The sequence below is a fragment of the Fukomys damarensis genome, unplaced genomic scaffold (genome assembly GCF_012274545.1).
Source record: "Fukomys damarensis isolate Sample0158 unplaced genomic scaffold, DMR_v1.0_HiC HiC_scaffold_30, whole genome shotgun sequence".
NCBI classification, from domain to species: Eukaryota; Metazoa; Chordata; class Mammalia; order Rodentia; family Bathyergidae; genus Fukomys; species Fukomys damarensis.
In genome coordinates, this window is record NW_022900942.1 from 55774979 (window position 1) to 55802414 (window position 27436).

The window sequence follows — 27436 nt, forward strand, 5'->3', positions numbered from 1 at the left end:
AGGAAACCTTGCTGGGCCAAGAAAAGCTTTTGTAATGAATATTCTTTAGCTTTGTTTGTGAGTCAAACACCATGCAATTTTACAACTGTTTCAAAGACAGTGATACAGCAACTTGGATCTGAAGCAAAGCTCTGGAACCCAAATGCCCCTGGTTCCGAAACAAACGCCAGCCAGGGCCAAGGAAGATGCACTGCCCCACCCAGCCCTCCGGAGACAGGCCACCACCAAAACTGGCTTTCAAAGTCAGTGACTGAGCAAGGTTGTTCTTATAATAAAATAATTATTTTAATGAAGTATTTGAAATAATTTTAAACATCTGATCAATAAGATTATACACAAATGTGGAAGAATGCTGCACTTTACAAAAAAATAAAGCTAAGCATTGAAATATACAAAACAACTTTGGGTATAGATCTCTTAAAGTATTCTTGTAACATATACATAATTTATAGCACTTTATATAATAACTTGCTGAAACAAACAATGTGGCCAATTTAAATCTTACTATAACATACGGCCGTAACAGTCCCCGTGGAAGAACGACATGAGGAGTGACATACTTGAGGTGTTTTGTTCCCCTGAATTCCTTTCCTAAGCAGCACAGCATCTCCTATTTTAAAAACCTTGGAGGATTCAAACGTTCTTTTTGTATGTGACTGTAACAACCACTATTATTTTCTGTCCGTTATAATTCACACAGAATTTTTTAAAAAAGAAAAAACAGAGGGCCTGCTTCGCACATCAGCGTCTTCCTCAGAGGACCCATGTCTCAAGCCCATCACACACTTCTCACATGCAGAGCCGAGAACCCCAGGAGTGGGATCTCACAGTACCGTTTAAGTCCAGAATCCAAACAGGACTTGTATTGCTTAAAATCTCTCTAATCACCAATTAAGATTTTTTTTTAAATGCATCGAGATGCTTAAAATTTAAGGTAACTAAAAAATTTTAAAGGAGAAGGAACTGTTCAAACCATCCTTCTTGGAATTTAAAACAATACAAAGCAAAAAATAACTTCCTTTTGAAAGAGCACTGTAATTCAAAAATGTTTGATATGCTCTCCATTTGGGCTGGGCTATGATATTTTCCCCAACAAGAGTGTGCACCTGCTGTTCTGGAGTCCACTTGTACCCCTTCCCCTTTGGACATGTGTACTCCATTTCCTGTGTTACGAAAATGGAAATTTTCATTTTTCCCTGCTCAGTTTAAACTCAATGCCTCACCATTCCTTCTTGCACTTTCTACCATTTCCAACGAGGTGTACTGGCAGCAGCTTCAATTTTAAGGCTTCCCTGACAAAGCTGTCCCCTCCCTTGGTATCGGAAGCAGCACATGGTGAGAGGAGCCAAGAACTGGCTACCTCAGGCACAAACTCCCCACTGGTCTCATTTTCACAACCATGGGGCTCAGCCTACCCGGTCACTACCGTGGTCTGTCACCTTGAACTACAGAAGGAGGCTGTTACAGTTGACTAAGCAACTTGTGATTCCAGCACAGGAACCCTCATGTTCTGAGACAGGCTCAGTTTAGGATAAAATACATTCTTCTCAGTAAGTGGTGACTCTTCCTTCCCTCAGCATCTCAACACAGGTGTATTAGAGTGCTATCAGGGAAGACACCTCATTGTTACAGTCAGGCGAGGAAAGCAGGTAGTAACAAGCACAGCCTTAGCCTGCTGTAATTAAATACACAGAGAGCAGCTGCTACTTCTGTGTAAAGTGTCCTTCGCAGCTGATTTTCAGAAGACAAAGCTGAGTTCTAGTCTGCAAGAACCCTGTAAGATGTACAGTAAGACTGAATAAAAGCATAATAATGGTAAACAAAGGCCTTCCATATTGATAACTATTCTCCAGAAACTGAGATTTCAGGACAGTGCAATAATTCTTTCTTTCTGTCTTCTTTGGCAGTAAACAAGGTCTGGACGGTGAGTGGAGCAGTCACTTCAGAAGGGCAAGGTACAGAGCTCGAGAGTACTTCATCTCCCTTTCCTGTTCCATACAGAATATCAGGTCCCTGAGGCAGATTCTCGTGATTCTTGGACGGAGCAACTGTTTGGTGGCTGTCAGGCTGGATGTCCCACAAGCAAGACTGTCTTTTGAGCCCTAAACAGAATAAGAGAAGCACTTTAAAAGTGAAATCTTTCATAAAGGGAAAGCTAGTCCGGTGCACAAGAGCCTAGGTAGGCCCGGACATCAGTGTACCGTGAAGACTCAGCCCTGTACTCCAGCTGCCCGGGTTCCAGCCCACCCAACTGGTGCATGATCTCAATCACTCCTCCCCAGAATCAGCAATGGCCTCTGAACTTACTTATTTCTCCACTTTCGGGCTCTCTTTCACTCCATTTTCCTGCACATTCCAGGCCAGACTTTCTACTTTAAAGATTTTATACAAAACTTTTTTAAAGTGATGGATGAGTTTCTTCACTTTGATCATGGTGATGACGTCTTGGTATATGCATACATAAAAACCTTATCAGACTGTACGCTTTAAATGTGTGTGTCTGCTGTATACCATTAGTAAACATCAAAATCAAAGACTTGCACAATTCACTGTCAATGGCTCCCCACTGTCCAGTATAGTGACATGGGAACTTGTAAAATGTTGAGAACTATATACATTACATACTTTTCACACATTATCTCTTTTTCTTTCACAGAATATTACAGCAAGTTGAGTGCTACGCTCATTTATCAAATGAGGAAAGTGAGCTTAGAAAAATGAAGCAATCTGTTCAAGGTCACATATCAAGGTTGAACTCGGAGTCGATTTCTAATTTGATCTAAATTAAGTGCTGTTAATCACCGTGTTGCATTACCACCCGTATCATCCTAGCTTCCTTTTGGCTTTATTTCTCACACGTTCTTTACAAAGCATTTTAACTCCAGCCACACTGTCCCTCTGCCAACAGAAGAAGCCATCCTAGGCCAATCTATTTATCTTTTGAGATCCATTTCAAATGGGTCTACTTGTCCCTCGGTGTCAATAACCTCACATGGTACAATAGTACTTTATCTGTTTCCATCACCATCACATGCTCACTAGATCAGAAGCTTTCTGGTGACAATGATTATTGTTTCTGTCCCTCTAGGGCTTAGTAAAGTACAAAGAAAAACACAAGGCATCAGTAAGATATTCTGAATTGAATTTACTGATTCAAAACCAAGCAACCCACGTGAGACCCAAATGTCATTCAAAAATGAATGAAATCCTACACTGCAGTATTAAAACGATTTTCTAAATATTAATGTCCGTGCATTACTATCTTGAAATAAAAATGGAAGAAATGAAAAGCAAAAAATTTATAAAGGGTAAGTCTTATAAAAGTGAAACCTTTTACTCTTTCTCTCTTTTCTACAATATTTTGCTTCAAAAACCACTTTGGTTGGACTGGCACTTTTCCTTAGTCCACTAAAAAGACTGACATGAGAAAAGATGTCTGCCTAACACAGAAAACAAATCTTCTGGTTCTGTTACTATCCCTTTATAACCACCACATTTTAATTGCTCCCTCCATATTTTTGTTTATCTTCTTTTGTTTTAATGTAGGGAGAGGGATAAAGGTTTCCAAAATGCCAGAATAAGAAACCAATAACTTAATTCCATGGGGGGGGCACTTTGTCTGATGGTCAAATAAATTCTCCTAAAGAACATTTTTCAGCTTTTGAAGGATATGGTATCACAATCATATTTCTACGTTCATTAGGCTAAACTCATTTATAAGAATCCATGGAATAAACCTTGGAAAGTCCACGTTTTAGAAAAGGAGAAACAAACAAGTTCTCTACTGCACAGATGCCTGGCGACCTATCCTGGAGCTGACAGCACAGAGCCTTCTGCAGGGCTCTTGGTAAGGATGCAACCTACATGTGTGCAAGTACCAGCCTCTGGGACTCTGGCTAAGTGCGGCAGCTGAGCGCTGGGCATGTCACTCCTCTCTGCAGGTGTTGCCACCCACAGGCGTTGCAACCAGGATGTCACCTTAACTACTGTAAGTTATCACTAGGAAAGATTTTCACAAGATTTTTTCAGAGTGGGCCCACAACTCAGCTTTGGAAAAATGAATAAAAAGTCTTAGGAAGAAAGTTTTAAAAATCTGTCACTGGTAGTGAGAAGCAATTGTGTTGTTCATGGGAGTTCTTTGTTTAAAACTATACTATACTTAACTAGGGCGTTTTCTTTAAACATAAACTAGATGTATTATGCTAAAATTGAATCTATACATGTTTAAAAATATTTCCTACAAGACTTTGCCTAAAATAATAGTTCAGTGCTTTATATCAATTTTTAAATTAAGTGGCCAGATGGACACTATGTCATAGCAAATTCATTTTTATGTAATACCTAGAAGTATTTAATCAAAAATTACGTATAGGGCTGGGGACTTAGCTCAGCAGTATGGTGGCCTGCCGCACAAGCACAAGGACCCGAGTTCAATCCCCGGTACCAAAACAAAACAAAACAAAAATTATGTACAAGAATGTTTCACACTATTCACAATAGTCATAACTGCTAACAATCCCAGTGTCCATTAACAGTGGGGTGGACTGGGAAATACGATGTAGTTCAGTGACAAAACACTTGCCTAACATATGCAAGCCCCTGGGTTCAGTCCCCACTAATGCCAGGAAAAACAAAACAAAACAAAAAGACTGGGGAATACACCAAGGAATGCTACATTGCAGTAATAGCTGGGTAACACAGATGTGTATGAGAATCATGTCAAATGAAAGGACAGAGACCGAGGGAGACATATGATTGTTCACCAGGTCCCCAAACTATAAAAGCCACAAAAGGCAAAGCTATAGAAGTCAGTAGAGTGAGTCCCTGGGGGACCTGAGGAGTGAGTACAAGTGGATAGTTTTCTAAAGTTTCTTCTTGATCTGACTATTGTCTAACATGCGTGTTCACACTACGAAGAGGGGCATGATTTGTGTTTTCTCCATCAATGTTATATTTTCATAAAAATTAAATTGCTAAAAAAAACTTACCTCCATAGGAAATTAAAAGAAGAGAAAGGGAAAGGAGGAAAAGGAAGAAAAAAAGGCACAACTGTTAAATGTAAAAAAAAAATAAGGAGTCAATCTTCTGGGTTAAGGAACAAAGGGGTCACAGTTCACGTTTGTCACGTGATAGGCCTGAAGGATGGGGGGGGTGCGTTACAGCTGCCAGCACTGGGTTGAAAAGGAGGTCATTCCAACAGGATGCAGCAGAAGGCCCGAGGCAAAGATATAAATGAAACAAACCTCTAGGGACAGTGAGGAAACCAACAGAAATGTCTTTTATAATTCACAACTTCATGAAGGTGATAGCATTCTCTTCCCCCAGATAGTGACTTAGAAAGTCAATCTCTTTTGAACCTGAATACAAATATATATAATTCCCTGTTTATGCTTTAGGAAAGACTACAATTCTGACTTGTTCATTTCGTGATGACCTGGCTAGGATAATCAGGCACCGCTCCATCATCCCCACTGAAGAGAATGGAGAGCACACTGGTGACATACAGCCATAAACACTGAATCTGCCTCTTGATGATTAGCTCTGATTTTCCCTAACTCCACCAAGTCCCTTCCCCAAGGTTGAGTGCATCTGACCTGTGGTCACAGCACTGTTAATGCCAAAGAACACCAATGTAGTTAATGGCTAAGTTTGTGAGGGGAAAAAACAGGCTCTTGTCACAATGCATTTTCTATTTCTATAATAATATTCCCATTCCACTTCCTACACAAAGAGCTTTCCTAATCTGGATTCTTTACACCTGTATGAAAAGAGGGCAGGTAAATGAAAGATGAAATAATTCACTTACCAAGTACCCAACACATGTCCTAGGAAGCCTAAGCAAACTTCACTGTTTTTTGGGTTTTTTTTTTTTTGGTTTGTTTGTTTGTTTGTTTGTTTTCGTGAGACAGAGTCTCACTATGTAGTTGAGACTGACCTGGAACTCACTATGCAGCCCAGGCTGATCTTGAACTCACAGCGATCCTCCTGCCTCAGCCTCCCAAGTGCTGGGATTACAGGTATGTACTACCATGCCTGGCCCTTTTTTTTTTCCCCCCTTTACTGTTGACATATTCCAACCTGCCAGGTCAGGCAATACTCATTTAAACTTTTGAGAAAGTCTGCTTTTATAAATAGGGGTGGGGGGAAACCTAAGTATCATAGTTCCCAATTTTGGAGCAATAACACTGTTTCAAGAATGAAATTAAGTAACTAAAAATAATCAGTCATCCAAGTTTTTATCCTTTTAACTTAAGAGAGCAAAAGTTGTGAAGTAAAGCCTTTAAGTTTGTTTTCTGTTCTACTAAGTCAGAAGCAGAAACAACAGTATTATGAACCTGAAGTTTGCCTGATTCCTGCTGAGATTCTACAACTTGGGCCTGTTTCTAAGCAGATCACTGAAGTAGCTGAGCTTCGTGCTAGCCCAATGTCCTGAACCAATTCAAAAATCACCTGGGTTCCTGGGCACCTCCTATGGATGAGGAACCGAGCTAGGCAGCACAGTGGTGAAAAGCAGTTGTCAATTCCAGCAATGCAGCAAAAACTTGAAAAATAGGAACACAGGCAGGAAATTTAAACTGGTATGGGGAAGAAAGTTCTGGAGCTAGAATCACATTCATTGCCTCCAACTGACTGAATTCACTACGATGACACAGACCAGCATTTATAAAGGGTACACCGTGTACCAGTGGTTCAAAGCAACCTTATAAGCTAACTGTTGTTCTTATCCCTAGTTGGCAGACTCAGAAACCGGGGCACAGAGAGTTCTTGCTAAGTCACTGGCTAACTTAAGAGAAATTCATGCTGTCACACTTATCTTGTGTCACACAACCTTATCTTGGTGAATTTTTAAGATTTTTGTGGAGCCCTGAATATCTAAAGGCAAAAAGTAGACCAAAGCCATTTCAGATACATGGCAGGTGGATGAAGTAGCTATCCAGGGCCACAAAGTTTTCTTTACACCCCTCCAATCAAACAATGGAAGAGCTTGGTGCTGTAAAAAGCCAGATGGACCCTTCAGTTCGTGAGTGTGATAACTGTGTTCGTGCCACATGTGTGAGATGTTCTTCCCTCAAACCTTGTTACAGGGACATTACTTGTCAGCCTGAAAACAAACAAACAAGCATAAAAAAGCCAACTATCCACTCTGTCTCTAGAAAATGAAAGGAAAGAAAACAAAGAAACCACAAGTTTCCCTGAATCTCAAGTTAACCAAGCATAGAAACCAGGCCATTTTTAATACCTGTATTTCTGACAGTCTACCCAGTTTGAACTAAATCCCAACTCCAGGTCACCAGAACTTTAAGGTGGAAACAAGGACCTGACGTGAGAAATAAAAAGTAGACTACAGATCTGGGTTGGAATAAAAACTGAACATCTTTTAAGACTCAGAATCAAGGATAAATAAAAGTGTCCTGGATGCCAGAACCAGTGGAACAAGAATGCTGAAAATCTATATTATTCAAAAGACAGCTTTCTAGGCCTTAGGGAACAGAAGAGAAAATACTGAGCTTTGAGACTGACTGCCCTCTGCTGGTCAGCAAGCAGAATTTTGAATCAACAGAGCTCTCACTTTAATACCTTCTTCATTTTGTTCCTTTTGAGTTATTTCAGAACACAGACTACCCAGTTTGTTAACTTCTGTCCTACAATTTTGTCATTCCTAAGTACCTGTGTTTCAACAGTCTTTTACAGAAGTAAAAAAGATGGATGTGGCATGGAATCATGGGCTTTTGAGTTTTAATTCTAGTTCTGTAATTATGCAAACTATAAAGATAATACACTAATTGTCATATGCTAACGACTCCCATCTTTATTCCAAACAGAATACTCTCTAACAGACTCATTGTTCAATTTTCTAATGAAGTCTTTAAATACTAAGGATATCCCAGATCAGCATAAAATGAACCCTATATTCCTTCCCTTCCTCCCCTTTCAAGCAATAGTGGCGCCAGAAAACTGGACAATGCCCTCAGCAATTTCTTCCCTCTAGTCTACCTACTGCTCTTATGGATTCTTCCACCTTGTTTCCAAACCATCTATTTCTTTCTGCATTTCTATTTCCATTATTTTCTAACTGGATTACATCGGCAACCTTTTAAAAAAGTCTCTTTTGGGCCAGGGATTTAGCTCAGCGGTTTGTTGGCCTGCCTTGCAAGCACAAGGACCTGAGTTCGATGCCTGGTACCACAAAAAAAAAAAAAAAAATCTCTTTACATCTGGTATTGTTATGCTGTAGTGGAAATAATCTAAAATAATACTAATCTAAGTAATCTGACAAGACTATTTTCTGCTTAAAATGTTCCAATGGCTAAAAGTTTCCAACAAAATCAAGTATGACATGAAGTCATCTAAGACCTCTCTCCCTAGTCTTACCCTCTCATTCATTTCTTCCCAACTCAAAACTACTGATCATGAAACAAATTACTTTTGCCCTTTGATCTAGACAGTGAACTGCCAGAGCATCCTCTCTTCCCAGATCTCCATGCTCCAATCCATCTGTCCTGTCCTCGGGTCCCATGGCCTCAGGCATTCAGGACTCAACTCTGACACCATGTTTCTTCACTGTCCACAACACTTTTCACTGACCCCAGGTCTGACTAGGAGCAACTCCTATGTATGTCAGCGTACTCTGCATTTTCCCTGCCACTCAATGTCTATATCACAATGCAATAGCCTTTAACTCATCATTTACTAAAGGGGAAAGGTTACTGAGGTGCAATGCAAATCAGTTTTTGTAGGACAGCCATGTGTCTACATCACCCAATAATATCACTACTATGAATGATGAAAATAAACCATTCCATGGGCTTTAGGTCTTCTAATTAAAAATACTGTGGTTACTCTTAGCTTAAAGCCAACAACTGTGAAAGGAAAATGTAGTTCTCTGATGCCTTATTCACAAGCATTACTCAGCCTCTAAACTTTTCTCAGCTACTAAGTCCCTGACCAACTGTCACTAGATGAGATTTACTCAAAAATGACTCTCTTTTTGCCACTCACTTCAACAGTAAAAAAGTACTTCAGTCCACCGAGTGATAGGTACATCAAAATATCAAATAGCAAAACAAGAGGTAACTGAGAAACAGGAATTTGACTACTTCCTACAGCCAAGTTGAAAGTTCCAATCAGGACTTTACTATTTATACCAGAGTTATTTTCTTTAAGCTCGTATTAAAACACCTGCAAAGTCCTCAGAAAACTCCTACAAACTATCCAAAGATCACTTTTACCTATTGTTTTATTAAAACTTCTTCAAGAACTGACAGTTAAACACTTTTAAGAATAAGTTTTGATCGTATCCTTGAAGAACTGTGAATATGAAACAAAGGCTGTAGTAACAGTGAGGGCTGCTTTATTTTACAAATAAAGGCAAACTTATTTATACTTTTAAATGTATTCACAGTAGAGTAGCTTTGTTGAGAAGCCTCCAATTCTAGAGTTGGTAAGGTGCCTATCAGCTGATGGAAAATGTCACCAGAAATAAAGATGGATTTGTACGGGGGAAATGAAAAAGCACTAAAACTGGTAAATATAAAAACTAATTTTTCTTTTACAAACATATGACCAAGTAATAACACTATTATGAAGGTTAGATGTGAAAATAGACTATGTGGCAAAAAAGCACAGTGGATAGGAGGGGTGTGTGTAACCCAATTATATGGTCTAAAGTGTTATGTGTAAATGGTATTAACTCAAAGTTGAGTATCAAGTTAAAGATACATATTTTATGTTTAAACAGGTAATTATAGCAACCACAGAAAAATAACAGCGGTACAGCTATAAAAGTAACAAAAGATACAGGATCAAATGCTAAATATTATTTAATGAACTCAAATGATGACAGTAAAGGAGAAACAAAAATAAATGTTATGCTGATGGTGGACTTAATCTAATTATAGTAATAATTATGAGGTATGAAAAAATACATGAATATTTAATTTTTAAAAATATTTGTTATAGTAAAACATATTAGCCATTAATCTCCCTTAAAATACTCCCAACCCCTGCTTCAAAAACACTAATCCCATCATTCTTTTTCCTTTCCAGAGCAGTTTGGGAATGTCTTTAACTGTCGTGGCTGTCTTGACACCATAAATCAACTCAAAACACTTAGCTTTCATGGTCATTTTGACTTTGGGGAAGAGGCTGGGGTCACGTGGTACCAGTAGGTAGATAACATGAATGTTCTCAATGAGGCTACCTTTCTATACTGGCTTATACGGCTGCATTCATTGTAGTTTTGATCACATCCAGTAAAGACACTCATGAAAGAGGCCTTCCAGAAGTGCTTCAGAAAGTGGCAAGAATGATGTGTGCTCAGAACAAACTTTCAAGAGGAATTGTGTTTTTTACAACACCATATTAAAATGGCTCGACCTCTGTATTATCTGAGGCGATGTTAAAATAATGCTACTAATCACTACAGTCGGAATCATGAGTGCTCTTCAGAGTACCACATCATGCCATGGCCCCAAGGAGCTCTGTCAGGAAGCTGGGACTCCTCCTGTGAGGTCTGTGGGTCACTAGAGGCCTCGAAGGTGGCTGAAGGCCCCAGCCCCTCCTCATGCTCTTGCTCCCTGGCTGTGAGTGGAGGGTTCAGATCCCCTGCATGCTTTTGATACCATGTGCTGCCTCCAGGCAGGGTCAGGTTGTTACAGACAGGAACCTACACAACTGTAGCCAGAAGAAACCAGAGTTCTCAGTAAAAGAGCTCAGGTATTTTGCTACAGTGATGAAACAGGAACACACACACTATTTTGAGCCACTTTTCTATATTTTTGTCTATACTAAATCTTTGATTACTGTAATAAGTTTTTAAATTAGGTAGTGTAGGGCCAGGGATTTAGCTCAGCGGTTTGGTGGCCTGCCTTGCAAGTACAAGGACCCGAATTCAATCCCTGGTACCTAAATAAATAAATAAGTAAGGTAGTGGCTAGTCTAGGTTCTTTTTATTTTTTATAAATTTTAGAATCATCTTGTCAGTCTTTAAAAAATACCTGTTTTTTTTTTGTAATTAAGATGGCATTAAATCTAGAGATCCGTGTGCCCTCTTAATGACACTGGGGATCTAATCCAGGAATTTAGGACCAGAGATTGCTGGGGGCGGGGTTTGAGGGTAGTAAAAGGAATGACAGACCTTTCTGCAGGTGACAGAAATGACTGATATCTTGGGGTAGTAGTTACAATTAAACCCAGCACATTTTATTGTATTTAAATTACATCTAAAAAAATAAATGCAAAGTTCATTTGAAGTTGTAAATTAAAATTTGAGATTTCAAATCACCCTTCCCCAAGATGTCCCCCAACAGAACATGTTACTCTGTGCACTTCAGTATAAAAAATTAAGCAAGTCTGTGATGCATAAATAGTACATTCACAAATACAAACAAAAAAACATTAATTTGAATACCTATGTGGAAATTTGTTTATTAAATTAAAAAGTTGTCTGAAAGATACTGTAAGATGCTAGAATATGGTTAACTCAATATTGCAAGTATTGAAATACATGAGAAATTCCCTCCTTATCAGTGCTTCTCAGTGGGGTATTAGGATTCTGGGTAGTTTAGCTGGGTGGACCTGCCCCTCACGTTGTATACTGCTTAGTACCAGCCTCCAAAGGCTGGGAGCACACACTCTGCTCCACTTGCTGTGAATCAAAATATAACTCCACTTCTAACACCCCACAGGAGGAGGTGCTGCCCCCCAGCTGAGAACAGCCCATGAGCTAAGAGCCAAAAGCATATATAAGCAGCTTAAAAAATCATCCAATTAGTAGGCTTAATCTACCTTACCATTCCATTTCCAAAACTGATGATTTAATCAACATTAACTTTACTTACTTAATCTGCAAGGGAAAAACATACATGCTTTTATTGCGATGTATAATAAATACTGACTTGAGCCAATGAGGAATAACTGATTTTGCTGAAATCTCTAATTAGGGAAACCAAATACAACCCCTTAAAGCACTGTTAATAGCAACAAACTACAATACACAAGAAATAACATTAGAAATCAAATTACTGACTGGAGTAATAAATCCAGAAATGACCTGTCCCAGTCAGACTATGAGGGGCTCATTTATGTGTAATACTGGGCTGAAACACACACAAAACACAATGAGATTCCTAGTGTCCTTTGTGGGACAACTAAAATCTCCTTAAATAAACACATTTTGAGCTAAATCAAGGGTAATTTTTTCATGGTTTTACACTCAAACTTGTTTTTCATGTTGATATACAACATAACCATTCACCAGTTTTCAAAGTTCTGAGAAGGTTCATCAAGCCACTGTACTTTGTTCATATGTGAGGAATTAAAAATATATACATACTGAGAACAAGACTAAAGAATGACAAAGGATGCATGGCACTTACACGCCTGGTATTAAGATGCAAAAGATTAAACCTCACATGGTCCTAAACAGGAGACTGAATTAGTCAACAACACTTTTTTTTTTTTTTTGTCAAAGAAAACCCTGGGATTAAATATTTTTTAGTAGTGAAATCTATCAAACATTTAAAGGATTAGCACCAATATTTCACAAACTTTTCCTTAATATTAGAATCAAAATGTAGAAGTATTTAAGTAGTATTACACAGTAATAAATGAGATAAATTTAACTCAGGAATGCCAGGTTGGTTCAGCATAGGAAAATCCATTAATATGCTATTTAAGATACACCAAAGGAGCCAGGCATGGTGGCGCATGCCTATAATCCCAGCACTCGGGAGGCTGAGGCAGGAGGATCACTGTGAGTTTGAGACCAGCCTGGGCTACAAAGCGAGTTCCAGGTCAGTTTCAACTACATATTGAGAACCCTGTCTCAAAAAACCTAAATAAATAAAATAACATAATAATATAATAATAAAATAAAAATAAAATACAGCAAAGGGCTAGTTACAGCTCAGTGGCACCAGGTCCTTGGTTTCATTCCTAGTACCACAAAACAAACAAATAAAATTAAATAAAGGTAAATGATCATCTCAATAGAAGCAAAAAAAAAAAAAAGAATGATGAAATCCTACACGCTTTTTAATGATAAAAATACTAAAAATGGAAATGAATCTCTTATGGTTCAGACAGAAAATGTTCCCCCAAAGTCTCAGGTGTGGAGATGGGGCTTTTGGAAGATGACTGCATGGAGGTACCATACTCACCAATGGGTTGATCTACCGATGAACTCACAGGGCTGTGAGGAGGTGGGGCCTGGGTGGAAGAGGCAGTCACTGGGGGTGTGACCTGGAAGGGGTGTTCTTGTCACCAGTTCATCTTTCCTCTCTCTGTCTCCTGCTTGAAATGGCTTGAGCAGCTTTCCTCGGCAAGGCCCTTCCTCCACTGAGCAGGCTGACAATGCATTTACTGTAACTTCTGAAGCCATGAGCCAAAATAAAACCTCTCCTTCAAATTTTGACTGTGGGTTATTTTTTTCCCATGGACAGTAAAGTGACTAATAACATTCTTCAAATGTATAGAAAGTATCTTAAAAACCCCAGAGTAATATCATACTTCATGGTGGGAATCTCTCCCATTAAATTCAGGAATAAAAAAGGATGTCTGCTTTCACTACTTCTATTCACCTCTACTGGAGGTTCTAATCAGGTCAGTTATGTAAGAAAATGAAATAAAATGTGCATTAGCTTTTCATTGCTGAGATAAAATACCTGACATACTCAACTTAAAGGAGAAAAGGTTATTCTTGGCTTACAGTTCCAGAGGCTGTACAGTCCATGGATGTCTAGCTCCAAGGTAGAAGCGTCAAGATGGAAGGGCACAGCAGAAAAAAGCTGCTTATCTCATGGCAGCCAGGAACCAAAGAAAGCAAGCAAGAAATTCAGAGAAAGAGGAAGGGGTGGAGACATGATGTGCCTTTGAAAGGCAGGTCCCTAATGACCTACTTCCTGTGACTGGGGCCCCAATACTTCACAGCCCATTCCACTGTAAACTCATTAAAGAGGCTAGAGCCCTCATAAGTCAGTCCCCTCTCTAGATCCCACCTCTGAATATTGCTACACGGGCATAGAGCCCTCAATACATCAATCTTTCAAGTACCATGTTTAAACCACAGCAAAATTGTATAGCTTGGATATGGTTTTAGTGTGTCATCCAAGGGCTGGTTGAGTTAGAAGCTTGTTCACAGTATGGCAATATGAAAGGTGGTGGAACTTTTTAAGAGGTGGGGCCCAATGGGATTTGACTGGGTCACTGGCAGTGCCACTTTTGAAGAAACAAAGACAGTGCTTGTGGGAACCTGTGTTAGTTCTCATAAGAGCAAACTGTTATAAAAGGTGGCTTTCCTTGGTCTCTGGATTTCTATCTGGCCATGTGATCTCTCTTGCACACATTCCCACTATTGTGGTTTCATCTGCCAGGAGGAGATGTATCAGGGTCCGCACCAAAGCCAGCCCCTTGCAGATTGGACTTTCACCTTCTAAAACTGTGAACGAAATAAACTTCTTTCTTTATAAATTACTCACTGTTATACAGTTATAGTAACAATAAACAAATACACAAAACATCCAGAGATTAAAGGAAGAAGTTAAACCACCAGTATTTGCAGATAACAAGATTTTACGTATAGAAAATCTTACAGAATTCACAAAAAGGTAATAGAGTTAATATGCAAGTTCTGCAAGGTTGCAGAATACAAGATTAATACACAAAAAGCAGATATATTTCCAGATGCTAGCAATGAATGCAGAAATGGAATTAAGAAATCAGTATCATTTACAATGGCATCAAAAAAGAAAGGTTAGGAATAAATTTAACAAACGAAAATACTCATATGGTGAAAACCATAAAACACTGTTGAAAGAAATTGAATAAGAGCAATAAACCAGGGATTTAATTCAGTGGTTCCACCACCTGTCTTAAGTGCAAAAGTCCCAAGTTCAATCCCTGGTACCAAAAAGAAAAAAGTGGTCAAATCAAGTAACAATAAAAACACATCATATGTTCACAGACTGGAATTTTTAATATTAAGGCAATACGACCTACACTTAGCTACATATTCAGTATAATGTCTATCAAAGTTACATCTACCTTGGGGACAGGGGATTTAGCTCAGTGGTGCCACCACCTGGCTTGCAAGAACAAGGTCTGCAGTTCAATCCCTGGTACCAAAAAACAAACAAACAAAAAAATCTACCTCTTTGTCAGAAATTAACAAGTTGAATGTGTGTGTGTGTGAATGAATACATATAATTCATAAATATATGAATGAATATATATAATTCAAAGATATGAAAATGTAATAGCCAGAACAAGCTTGAAAACAAAAACACATGTTGAAGGACTTATACTTCTAAATTTCAAAATTTACTACAAAAAACTACAATAGACAATACAGTAGGAAGATATAGGTAGCCATACAGATTGACAGAATAAAATTGACAGCCCAGAAACAAACCCTATCATCAAGTGAGTTTTGGTAAGGTTGTTGAGAATATTCAATGGGTAAAAAAAATAGTCTCGTAAAAAATGATGCCAGTACAACAGTATAGCTATGTGCAGAAGATGAATTTGGGCACCTATCTCACTATATACAAAAAAGAAATAAAAATGGATCTAACATGTAAATGTAAGAGCTAAAGCTATATATAGCTCTTAGAAGAAAATACAGGAATAAATCTTGGTGAAACTATATTAGGTAATGGTTTCTTAGATATGACAATGAGCAAGCAAGCAATCAAGGAAAAAATAGACAGATTGAGCTGTATTTCTGTAAAGTAAATGTACAAATGACCAAAAATCATGCAAAACAATGCTTAATATCACTAGTCACCAGAGAAATACAGAAACAAAATGACAAGAAGACACAACCTTACATCTACATGAATGGTTGTGCTTTGAAAAGCAGACCTCAGTAAGTGTTGGCAGAAGAAGCTGGAATCTTTCTGCATTAGGTGGCAAAGTAAAATGGAGCAACTACTATGAAAAGTGTTTGGAAGTTCCTCAAAATATCATTCACAAATTAGCACTGAACTCTCAAATTCTATTCTTAGAGATATATTCAAGGTAAATGAAAACATGTCCACACAAAAACTTGAATAGGAACAATCATAATAGCTACTTACAAGAAGCCAAAAGTCTAAACATCCAAATGTCTATCAGCTGATGAATAAATAAAATATTATACATCACACAATGGAATTTTGTTCAATCAAAACCCGAATTATGGTACTGACAATGCTACAACATGGACAGACCACAAAAATATTAAGTGAAAGAAGCCAAACACAAAAGGCTACATGTTTGCTAATTCTACTTATATGAAAGTCTATTAGGATTGTGTGAATGCTTACTCTGAACAGACGAGTCCTTAGAATTCCAAAGTACTTGGCAGGCAGGGACTGGGGACAGTGATTGCTAATGGCTAAAGAAATATCAATTATTTCTTTTTTAGAGTGATGAAAATGTTCTGAGATTAGACAGTGGTGAGGACTGCACACTGTTATGAGTATGCTAAAAACTACTGAATGGTACACTCTGGTATGGTGAACTGATTGTATATGAATTGTATCTTAACAATAAAAAGAAACCCTCAAACCTGGCATATACTGATAAGCCAAAAAAGTTCAAATGAACACTTGATATATTATGTTTACTCTTTATTCAGCACTCTATGGAACTCTTGGGAAGATGCATAAATAGGAATTCTAAAGCCATTAAAAGGTAGCATTCCAAGTATACCTGAGGCAGATTGATTTTTTTTTTTTCTTTTTCATGGAAACCTGGGTTTTTACTGGTAACATTAATTGAAAAAGTGAACATACAATTTGGGCAGATTGCAAAGAGAAATTAACTGTCATTTAAACTATGGAAAGAGATGTTTAGTAATGGACTAACAGAAAACATTAGTTTGTTGTTAATTAGCATTCATCTATCATTTTGGAAAGCTCTCTAAGACGTGACTGATACTTCTACAGGTAATCCTGTATAACAAGCAATTAATGCTTTCACAGTCACTAAAGTGTGAATGAAGAGCTGTGTAAGAGCTGAAGCGTACACCACTGGTAAAGCATTAGGGAATGCTGATAATAACCTAACTGGTAATGTGAGATTGCTACACCTAAAGAAGATTGGTGCTACTCTAAATTACAGAAGCAAGCACAGAAGAAGCATTAGATTGATGCAAGTTTCCAGAGTGCTTCCTGGGACCCTGAAAACTCAAAGGCATCATATTAAAGCTGGACAACTTAAAAAAAACAAGCAACTTTCTCAGCATAAGCTCATCAGTAGGCTTACTATAATCACAGAACTCTGAGAAAAAAACCATGTCAGGCCTCAAGTATTACATGTAAAACACAATTTGCCCTGGGAGAAACAGTGAACAAAATACTTAATATAGCAGTGGAATATAACTTGAAGACATGAGAGTCTGAAGTGTACGGGTAACTCCAAGTTTTACAGATATCATGCTAATTTTTAGCCTCACCGCAAGTATTTGTAGCCAGGTGCTAAAGGACCACCAACTACAGCTCTAATCATGCTCAGTTAGAAGGCAGTAAAGGCCAGAGCAGCATAAATCGACCACTCCTGTGATAAAGAAAACTGTAACTTTTCAGACTGTTAACTTCCAAGAAGGCTGAGGCCTAGGTTCAATTCTTCTCATCATTGTTCCTAGCACAACTGGGCAAAGGAATGAATTAATGACCACAAATGGTATCTCAAAAGTTTGCTATGATTCCTTAATAGATGATGAAGAAGAGACGGAAAATTTAAAGACTAGGATAACAAATGGCAGGAAGAATTTTTTAAAAATATCTACTATTGATGAGATGCTAAAAAACAGACACTTTCATATAACACTGGGTAGGAAACATAAAACCAGTTCAATTTTGAAGAACAGCAACTGACAATAAACATATTTTTTAAATTTAGTAATTGATACATGTCCAATCTGACCCTCCAATTCTATTTCTGACATTAAAAACAATCATTGCCACCATAAGATAAAAATATGGCTCAAAGATTTAATCAGAAGTACACTTGTACAATATTATCTTGAAAATTAAACATGTTCAACCACAGAGAGATGAGTAAATTATATGTCAATGAAATGTATACAACACTGAATGGATAAAACGAACATATCACTAAAGTTACCAAAACATTACAATACAAACTTTTAGGAAAGGCAATAAAATGTAAATAACTCAATTATTTTACTTTTCTACAATAAACATATAATGACGGGGCCGGGGATTTAGCTCATTGGTGCCACTGCCTGTCTTCACAAGTGCAAGGTCTCAAGTTCAATCCCTGGTACCAGAAATATACACATAATGATGAAATTGAAAGTTTTCAGTTGAAAAACTCATAGTAAAGAGGAAGGAGGAAGCAAAAAAAAAAAAAAAATCCCTACTCTGAGGAGTTAAAAGCCATAGGAAATAAATATAGGAAAGTAACCTGGGAAGAGTAGACAGTAAAGGGCCCTTAGAAATACAGTAGTAAAAGAAAGACAACCAGACTCCAGATACTAAACGGAAGTGGAAAGGGCAGCTGCACAGCTGCTGAGGAGGCCAGGGAACAAAGCAGGGATCCTAGAAAGGGGGACAATGTCCACATCAGATAAGCACAAGGTGCATCTAAAATCCAAATGTGCCTCGTTCTTTGTCACATTGAGGCCAGATTCAGCAAGTTATCATTTCCCTTGCAATGGTTATCTCAACGTGCTCTAAACAACTAAATCCCTGAAGGTTTTTCAAGATGGAAAGTCTCTGAATTTTGGAGGGATTTACTGCTCACCATGGATACACTTACTGAAATATGCAGACAAGTTGTTACTTCTTCTCACCAAATCAATCAGAATGGTATCAATATAATGGACTGGCATAAAGTAATGAAAGAAAAGGCTTGAGCACTGCCTTGTCACATAAGGCTTGATAGAACCCTGTGACTGTTTGAGGCTAATGAAGGTGCATGTCTGACTTTGCCAGCAAAAGGAAACTGATTCTGATGTCTTCACTAGCAAGCACAGAGAAAGGAGGCATATACCAGGTCAGTCTATGCATGTCAAAAGTCCAGAGCAGCACTTATTCACTCCAGCAGCAAAATCATATATGGAAAAATGAATGAAGAAAATGGATGAAGCTTATGATAATTTCCTTCATTTTCTTAAGATTCACCTGTCTTCCTCAAACCAAACAGGTACACTGAATGAGGATATAACAGGAATACTATTCCTACATTTCTCAAATTCTCCCAAGGAACAGTTTAGTATTTTGGTAGGTAGACACTATTCTTGTGACTTTCACTTGACCTTGTCTTACTTATATGTACCAGGGAACCAATATGGAGGCCTCGTTAGTTGCTAAATATGTCTACTCCAATTATGCATTACAGGAATGTGGAAATAGTCATAGTGTGGCTTCAGTGCCCCAATGTGAGATGGACCAAAGGCAAAACTGCATCGACACAGATGGACTTCTACAATTCATTCTGCAGTCCATGTCCAGCAATTACTAAAAAGTCTAATTATTTCCCCTTCTTCAATGCTCAGTAACTCTCACTACTAACTACAGACCCTTCAAAGAAAGGTTAGGGGATTTAAAGTATAAATTCTGGGCTGTCTCGCAGAGTCTGGGCACAAGAGTCACTGGCTTTTCATTCATTTATAAGTCTTTGGTCTGTGAAGTGGCTTATATCTGGGAATGGATTAAGCACCTACAATACGGGACTGTGTTAGTCTAAGTCACACTTCTGTTCAACCAGGTCTACAAATATTTATATGTACAAATCAAGAAAGACTTTAGAGGCTGCCTAGCTACCTGAGATCTAGGATACCATGATCAACTAATCAGTCTCAAAGATCTCCACAGCTCAGACCCTTCAGATTACTGCACTGGCTTTGCTGACAATTAGCGTAACCATACCCACCTTGTTTTTAGCAATTAAGTGCTACTACTGGTCTCTGACACCTGGCTTCCATCATTCCCAATAAAGTCAGCTAGCCCAGTGTGTCTGCAGCAGCTGCCCTCTCATTACTGGTTTAAAGCAAATAGCCAGCAGAGCTCTCTAATAAATATATTTCTCATAGATATAACAAAAGGATCATCCTCCTGACCCACCCTGAGGACACGTGTGATCAAGTTTTACCTGATAAATCCCCTCTAATACCTCAATCTCTCTACCCTTTTGCAACAAACTTTTATACTATACAAATAAAGTTCCAGCATCTACCTCAACTTCAGTTAGTTTAGGCCACCTTCAGGCCTATCTTTCAACCAACTAATTAAAAAATACTATTATGAGCCATTCCTACCCCTCTGACCTAACACCTTCTATCCAAATCTCTGCTTATGAACCCATTATCAATAAATTCAGCCCTTCGACCTGGTGCCAAAGAGGAGCTCAGCCACCACATGACACTCAAGTAGGCAAGCCCCTTCAACCCAGCACCACAGAGGAGCCAGGCCACACAGGCGCCAATACAGAGGTGTACCCCATCATTCCCACCCCAGCGAACTAGAGAAAGAGAGCCTCTCTGAGGCTCCTAGATGAATATTGAAGTCCACTGGAAAAGTGAAGAAAATCTGTGATAAAGGCACACCACACCACTATAGTTGTTAAGTTGGAAGGACCAGCACCTCACATCGGAACACCATCTACCTTCAGGGGAAAGACAACTTGAACCTGCAGTAGAACCTTTCAGAGCTCAACCCAGCAGGAGGACAGAAACTTGAACTTGGGCCTTGCAGCCAAAAATCAGCCTGAACTGCAGGAGACAGCTGCTGGCTTGATGAGACTAATTAGCTTAGAACTGCACACTCCTGCCCACGCTGTCTATTGTATCCACAGAGGCATACCCTGAAGGAGGCCCTCTATTTCTATTTGTATTTTTTATTTTCAAAGTAGTATTTTTCACTTGTCTTTAATCATTTAAAAATATTTTTTATCTATCTTTATCTTTTCTCAAATTGTTTTCCTTTATTTTCCTTTTAATCTTTTCTTCTCCTTTTCTTTCTCTCTCTCACTCTCTCCCACCTTCATCTTCATTACTCTCTCTTTTTGTTCCTGTTCCTACCCTAATTTGAATTTATTTTCTTTCCTCTCCCTTTCTTTTCTTTTTCCTTCTCTCAACTGCCATTATTTTTTTAAAAAGTGATTACATTAAAAAAAAAGAAAGAAAAAGAAAAAGAAAAGAAAGTGATTATAATCCCTAGCCTCCCTATTGCTGTTAGTTTGATCTGTTCTTAGGTATATTTTGTTCTGTATTCTCTTCTCTTCAACAGCTCGGTACAGTTTGTGTGATCTTTCTGTGTCCTCTGACCTCATCCCTTCTAAACTTTCTCTATCCTATCTATCCCTCATTCCCCAACTCCTTCTAAAACCTCATCCTGAAGGGTAAAGTTACTATATTGAAGAGATTATTCACTATAAATGTATTTTGGGCTGATCCTCGATTTTTATTCAATTCACACAGTTAAAAGTGATAGATCAATAACCACCACAAACTGTCATTTTCTAAGCTGGGTTGCTGTTTGTATCACTTGGGCTAAGGTGTTGTGATTGCTCTGATCAGTTGTCCTCCATGGTATAATGAAAATGAGATTGCCTCAGCGACATTGAAGACTCAAAACTTAAAGACCAGCTATATTTGGAAGGTATTAACCCTGGAATTAAACCAAGGATGACAAAAATAGAAATGAGAAGGCATTTAAACAAGACACAAACACAGACTTCCACACCACCAAACCTAAACTCCAGGGAAATGAGGTGGAAGAGTCTGACAGTCAGCCATCTGGATACCCTGAACCAATAGCACAGGAAATTTAAAAAAAAAAAACAAGAACAGATAAATGAGGCTCTAGAGAAATTCATAACAGAAATAATTTCCCAGATAACCACAGAGAGAGTGAGAAGAATGAAAAGACATGATCAGAGACTCAAGAACAGAAACAGATTTAAAAAAATAGATGAGCTCAAGACTACAATGGACACCATAAATGCCCAGCATAGGAAAGAAATGGAAACCTTGAATGCCCAACACAGGAAAGAAATGGAATCCATTAAACAGATCCAAACAGATATCCAGGAGATTAAAAATTCTATTGAAAGCATTCACAGCAGGATGAACAAATGTGAAGATGGAATTTCAGATACAGAAGATAGGATTGCAGTCAGTGACTGTGAGAAGAGAGATCTCTTAAAAATAGTACGAGACCATGAGAAATCAATCCAACAACTCTTAGATGATGCAAAGAAGAATAATATGAGACTGCCAGGAATCCATAAAGTAACAAGAGAAAGTACAAATGACATAAAAAAACTGTCCAGAGAATTAATGACAGTAAACTTCCCAGAGGGCAAGAATATGACATACAGATAAGTAAGGCATATAGGAGCCCAATTAGCCATGATTTAAAAAAAAAAAAATCTACACCTAGACATATACTAGTCAAGATCCTAGAAACCTAACAGAAGAATAAAATACTAAAAGCAGTTAGAGAAAAGAAACAAATCACACACAAAGTAAAGCCCATCAGAATCACAGCAGACTTTTCACACAGACCTTCAAGTCAAGCAGAGCCAGGAGTGAGGTGTTTCAAGTCCTAAAAGAAAACAACCTCCAACCTAGACTGATGCATCCTGCAAAACTATCTTCCAAAATTGATGGGGAAATAAGATACTTGCACAACAAACAACACCTGAGCAATTTTATGAACACCAAACCAGCATTCCAAACACTTCTACACAATAACCTGGAAAAAAAAAATGAAGACCACAACTCCTTAAGGGCCAAGAGCAAATATACCAGGAAAGGCAAAAAGGGAAAAATAAAAAATAAAAGCATCAACAGGAAAATAACATGACAATGAAAAGTCAATACATAACAGTTATAACCATCAATGTCAATGGCCTCAATTCACCACTCAAAAGAAACAGGCTGGCAGAATGGATTAGGAAAAAACAACAATACGCTGTATACAAGAAACCCACTTAGTGCCAGAGATTTGGCTCGGTGGTTCTGCTGCCTGCCTCACACATGCAAGGTCCTGAGTTCAATCCCTGTTATCACAAAAAAAAAAAAAAAAAAAAAAAAAACCAAAAAAAAAAAAACAAAAAACACAAAGAGATGTATAGACTTGAGAGTAAAAGGATGGAAAACAGTTCTCCATGTAACAAGAGCCCAGAGAAAAGCAGGGGTAGCTATCTTATTTGCAGACAGAATAGATTCCAAACCACAACTAATTAAGAGAGATGAAGAAGGCCACTACATCCCTGTAAAGGGAACAATAAAAGAGGAAGAAATGACAATCATAAATATATATGCACCAAATACTAATGCCCCCAACTCTACAAAACAAATATTAATGGATATGAAAAATGAAATAAGCACTAATACAATTGTAGTGGGGGACCTCAATATGCCACTGACACAAAAAAATCTAGACAAAAAATCAACAATGAAATAACAGAACAAAACCATGTCTTAAAACAAACAAGAGTTAGTAGATGTCTAGAGTGTTCTACCCCACAAAATTAGAATATACATACTTTTTGGCTGTTTACGGGTCATTCTCCAAAACAGACCACATGCTAGCTCACAGAACATGCTTAAGTAAATTCAAAGGAATTAAAGTTATCCCCTGCATATTATCTGACCATAGTGCAATTAAACTGGAGATCAATAGCTTAAGAAACCGCAAGAACTGCACAAACACATGGAAATTAAATAACACCCTGCTGAACAACCACTGGGTCACAAAGGAAATTATAGAAGAAATTATACAGTTTCTACAATTAAATGATAATGCCAATACAACAAACAGGAATCTATGGGACACAATGAAAGCAGTTCTATGAGGAAATTCATAGCAGTAAATGCCCATACTAGGAAAACAGAGCAAGCTAAAATAAACAACCTAATGTTTAACCTTAAGCTCCTAGAGCAAGAAAAACTGAAAGCTCATAAAAGGGAAGAAATTATAAAGATCAGAGCAGAAATTAATGCAATGGAGACTAAGAGAATGATATGAAAAAAAATCAATGCATCGAAGAGTTGGTTTTTCAAGAGAATAAATAAAATTGATAAACCCTTAGCCAACCTGTCCAAAAAAGGAAAGAAAAGGCTCAGTTCCATGAAATTAGGAATGAAAAAGGTGAAATCACAACAGATTCACCAGAAATCCAGAGGATTATCAATACCTACTTAAAAAACTTACACTCTAATAAAATAGAAAATACAGAAGAAATGCACAGATTACAAGACATATATGAGCTTCCAAAATTGAACGCGCACACGCACACACACACACACACACACACACACACAAAACCAAACAGCTGGGCATGGTGGCACACACCTGCAATCCCAGCACTCAGGAGGCTGAGGCAGGAGGATCACTGTAAATTCAAGACCAGCCTGGATTACATAATGAGCTCCAGGTCAGTCTCAACTACACAGTGAGACCCTGTCTCAAAACAAACAAACAAACAAACAAAGTTGAACAAAGAAGACATAAAAAGCCTAAACACTCCAATTACATTCAGTGAAATTGAAAATGTAATTAAAACTTTACCAACAAAGAAAAGCCCAGGCTTCACTGCTGAATTCTAAAAGAAATTTAGAGAAGATCTATTGCCACTACTCTTTACATTCTTCAATGAAATTGAAAGGGAGGCAATACTTCCCAATTCATTCCAGGACGCAAATATTACTTTGATTCCAAAACCAGGGAAAGACCCAACCAAAACAGAGAAATACAAGCCAATCTCCTAATGAACATAGACACAAAAATCCCCAGGAAAACACTGGCAAACAGAACACAGAAGATCATCAAGAAGATCATATACCCTGACCAAGTCAGATTTATCCCAGGGATGCAAGGATGGTTCAACATATGTAAATCAATAAATACAATACACTATATCAACAGAATTAAGGACAAAGACCATATGATCATCTCAATTGATGCAGAAAAAAGCATTTGACAAAACTCAACACACATTCATGGTAAAAACCCTACAGAAAATGGGAATAGATGGTCTTCATCTCAACCTGATAAAGGCTATCTATGAAAAACCAACAGCCCATAACATTCCAAATAGTCAAACACTAAAAACCTTCATGCTAAAATCAGGAACAAGACAAGGATGCCCACTGTCACCACTCCTGTTCAATATAGCTCTAGAAATATTAGCCACAAGCAATTAGACAAGAGAAAGAAATAAAGGGAATAAAGATAGGAAAGGAAGAAGTTAAACTGTCACTATCTGCTGATGGTATGATACTCTAGATGGAAGATCCAAAAAATTCTGCCAAAAGACTGCTAGACATAATTGACAAGATTCAGCAGAGTAGCAGGATACAAAGTCAACACTCAAAAATCAATAGCCTTCTTGTATACAAGTAACAGACTCACTGAGAGAGACATTAGGAAATTCTTTTCACAGTAACATTCAAAAAAATGTAATAAACAGGAATCAATCTAACAAAGGAGACAAAATACCTCTACAGCGAAAATTACAGCAGTCTGAAAAAAGAGAAGAGGACATGAGAGGATGGAAAGACATCCCTTGCTCCTGGGTAGGAAGAATCAACATAGTGAAAATGGACATATTTCCAAAACTGCTATACAGATTCAGTGCAATCCCTATTGAAATCCCAACAGTATATGTCATAGAACTTGAGAAAACAATCCAAAAATTCATTTCATACCAGAAGAGACCTAAAATAACAAAAATCATTCTAGGCAAGAGAGGGATGACAGGGGGTATCACAATTCCCAACTTGAAACTATACTACAAAGTCACTGTGATACAAACACCATAGTACTGGCAAAGAAACAGACCAGAGGCTCAATGGAATAGATTAGAAGATGCAGAAACAACATCAGATTTACTCAACTACCTCATCTTTAAAAATGAGCCATCTATCCTCACTGGAGGAAAGATAGCCTCTTTAATAAATGGTGTTGGAAAAACTGGATTTGAACTTGCCAAAGATTAAAACTAGATCCCTGGCTTTCACTATGCACTAAACTAAAATCCAAGTGAATTAAAGATCTAAATATTAAAACAGAAACACTAAACTTATTGTAAAGAAAATTAGGTAGAACTCTCGAAGACATTGGCATAGAAGAGGATTTTATGAACAAATCCTCAGCAGCATGAGAGCTTGCACAAAGAATAAACAATTGGGATCTCATTGTATTAAAAAGTTTTTGCAGTGCAAGAGAAACCACTAGAGCTAAATAAAAGACAACCTACAATGTGGGAAAAAACTTTTGCCAGCTACTCCTCAAAGGACTATTTATTATCCAGAATATATAAAGAACTCAAAAAAAAAATCAGACCCCCAAATACAAAGACCTGATTCAAAAATGGGCATCTGAAATGAACAGACATTTTTCAGGCAAACAAGTAAAAGCAGCAAATAAATACATGAAAAAATGTTTGACATCACTGGTCATTCGAGGATGCAGATGAAAACAACACTGAGATTCCACCTCACCCCAGAAAGAATAGCTGCTATCAGGAAATCAACCAATAACAAATGCTTGCAGGGTTGTGGCGAGAAAGGAACCCTTCTCTATTGTTGGTAGGAGTGCAGACTGGTGCAACCACTGTGGAAATCAATATGGAGATAGCTCAAAGAACTAGGATTAGAGTTTCCATTTGACCCAGCTATCCCTCTGCTGGGCATCTTTCCAAAAGAATTAAAACAAACATACCACAGTGATATATGTACATCCATTTTTATAGCGGCACAGTTCATAATAGCTAAAACTTGGAAACAACCCAACTGCCTATAAACTGGAGACTGGATAAAGAAGATGTTTTGTTTTGTTTTTTTTTCTATAGAACGGAGTACTACTCAGCCATAAAGAATGAGAAACTAGAGACATTTATAGCTAAATGGATGCACACTGAGGCTACAGTCAAGTGAAATAAATAGGACACATGAGTAAATACCAAATCGTTTCTCTGGTGTGAAAAACTAAAAGTGTAAATAAGGTTCAAATAGTATACTTAAGAGTGTGAAATAGGAAGAAAATAGCTAAAGGGGAAGTGGGAAGGGTAGGGGAAAGGAAATAAGGGAAAAGAAAAAGAGAAAAGGAAAAAATGGAAACCAAGTCTTTGTAAACAGGGAAGGGTGGCCAGGGATTTAGCTCAGCGGTTCAGTGGCCTGCCTTGCAAGTGCAAGGACTGGAGTTCAATCCCCAGCACCAAAAAAAAAAAAAAAAAAAAAAAAAAAAAAAAACAGGGAAGGGTGAAGGAGGTAAAGGGAGGGCAGGGGTATGGGGTAAAAACAAGAATCAAGATATATCATTTAAAGGTACCAAATCCCAAGGATAAACATAACTATATTATTTGCTTTAAATGTACCAATAAGCTTAATGGAAAAAAAATAAATTCAGTCTCACCCAACTTTATATTCCTTCTTCTCCGAACTCACACCATTAGGGTCCATTCCAACACTATCTCA

General features: G+C 37.9%; 1 protein-coding gene and 1 pseudogene across 1 annotated transcript in view; one reads left to right on the plus strand and one right to left on the minus strand.

Moving 5' to 3' along the window:
- Positions 1-369: 369 nt before the first annotated feature.
- The window catches only part of Taf4b (TATA-box binding protein associated factor 4b), a 142426-nt gene continuing 115359 nt past the window's right edge, over positions 370-27436 (minus strand). Inside the window, exon 16 of the mRNA XM_010644010.2 lies at positions 370-2102. Coding sequence (XP_010642312.1) covers positions 1938-2102 — 165 coding nt within the window. The 3' untranslated portion in view covers positions 370-1937. The remainder of the gene's footprint in view (positions 2103-27436) is intronic.
- LOC117283798 lies at positions 7010-7104 on the plus strand (annotated as a pseudogene).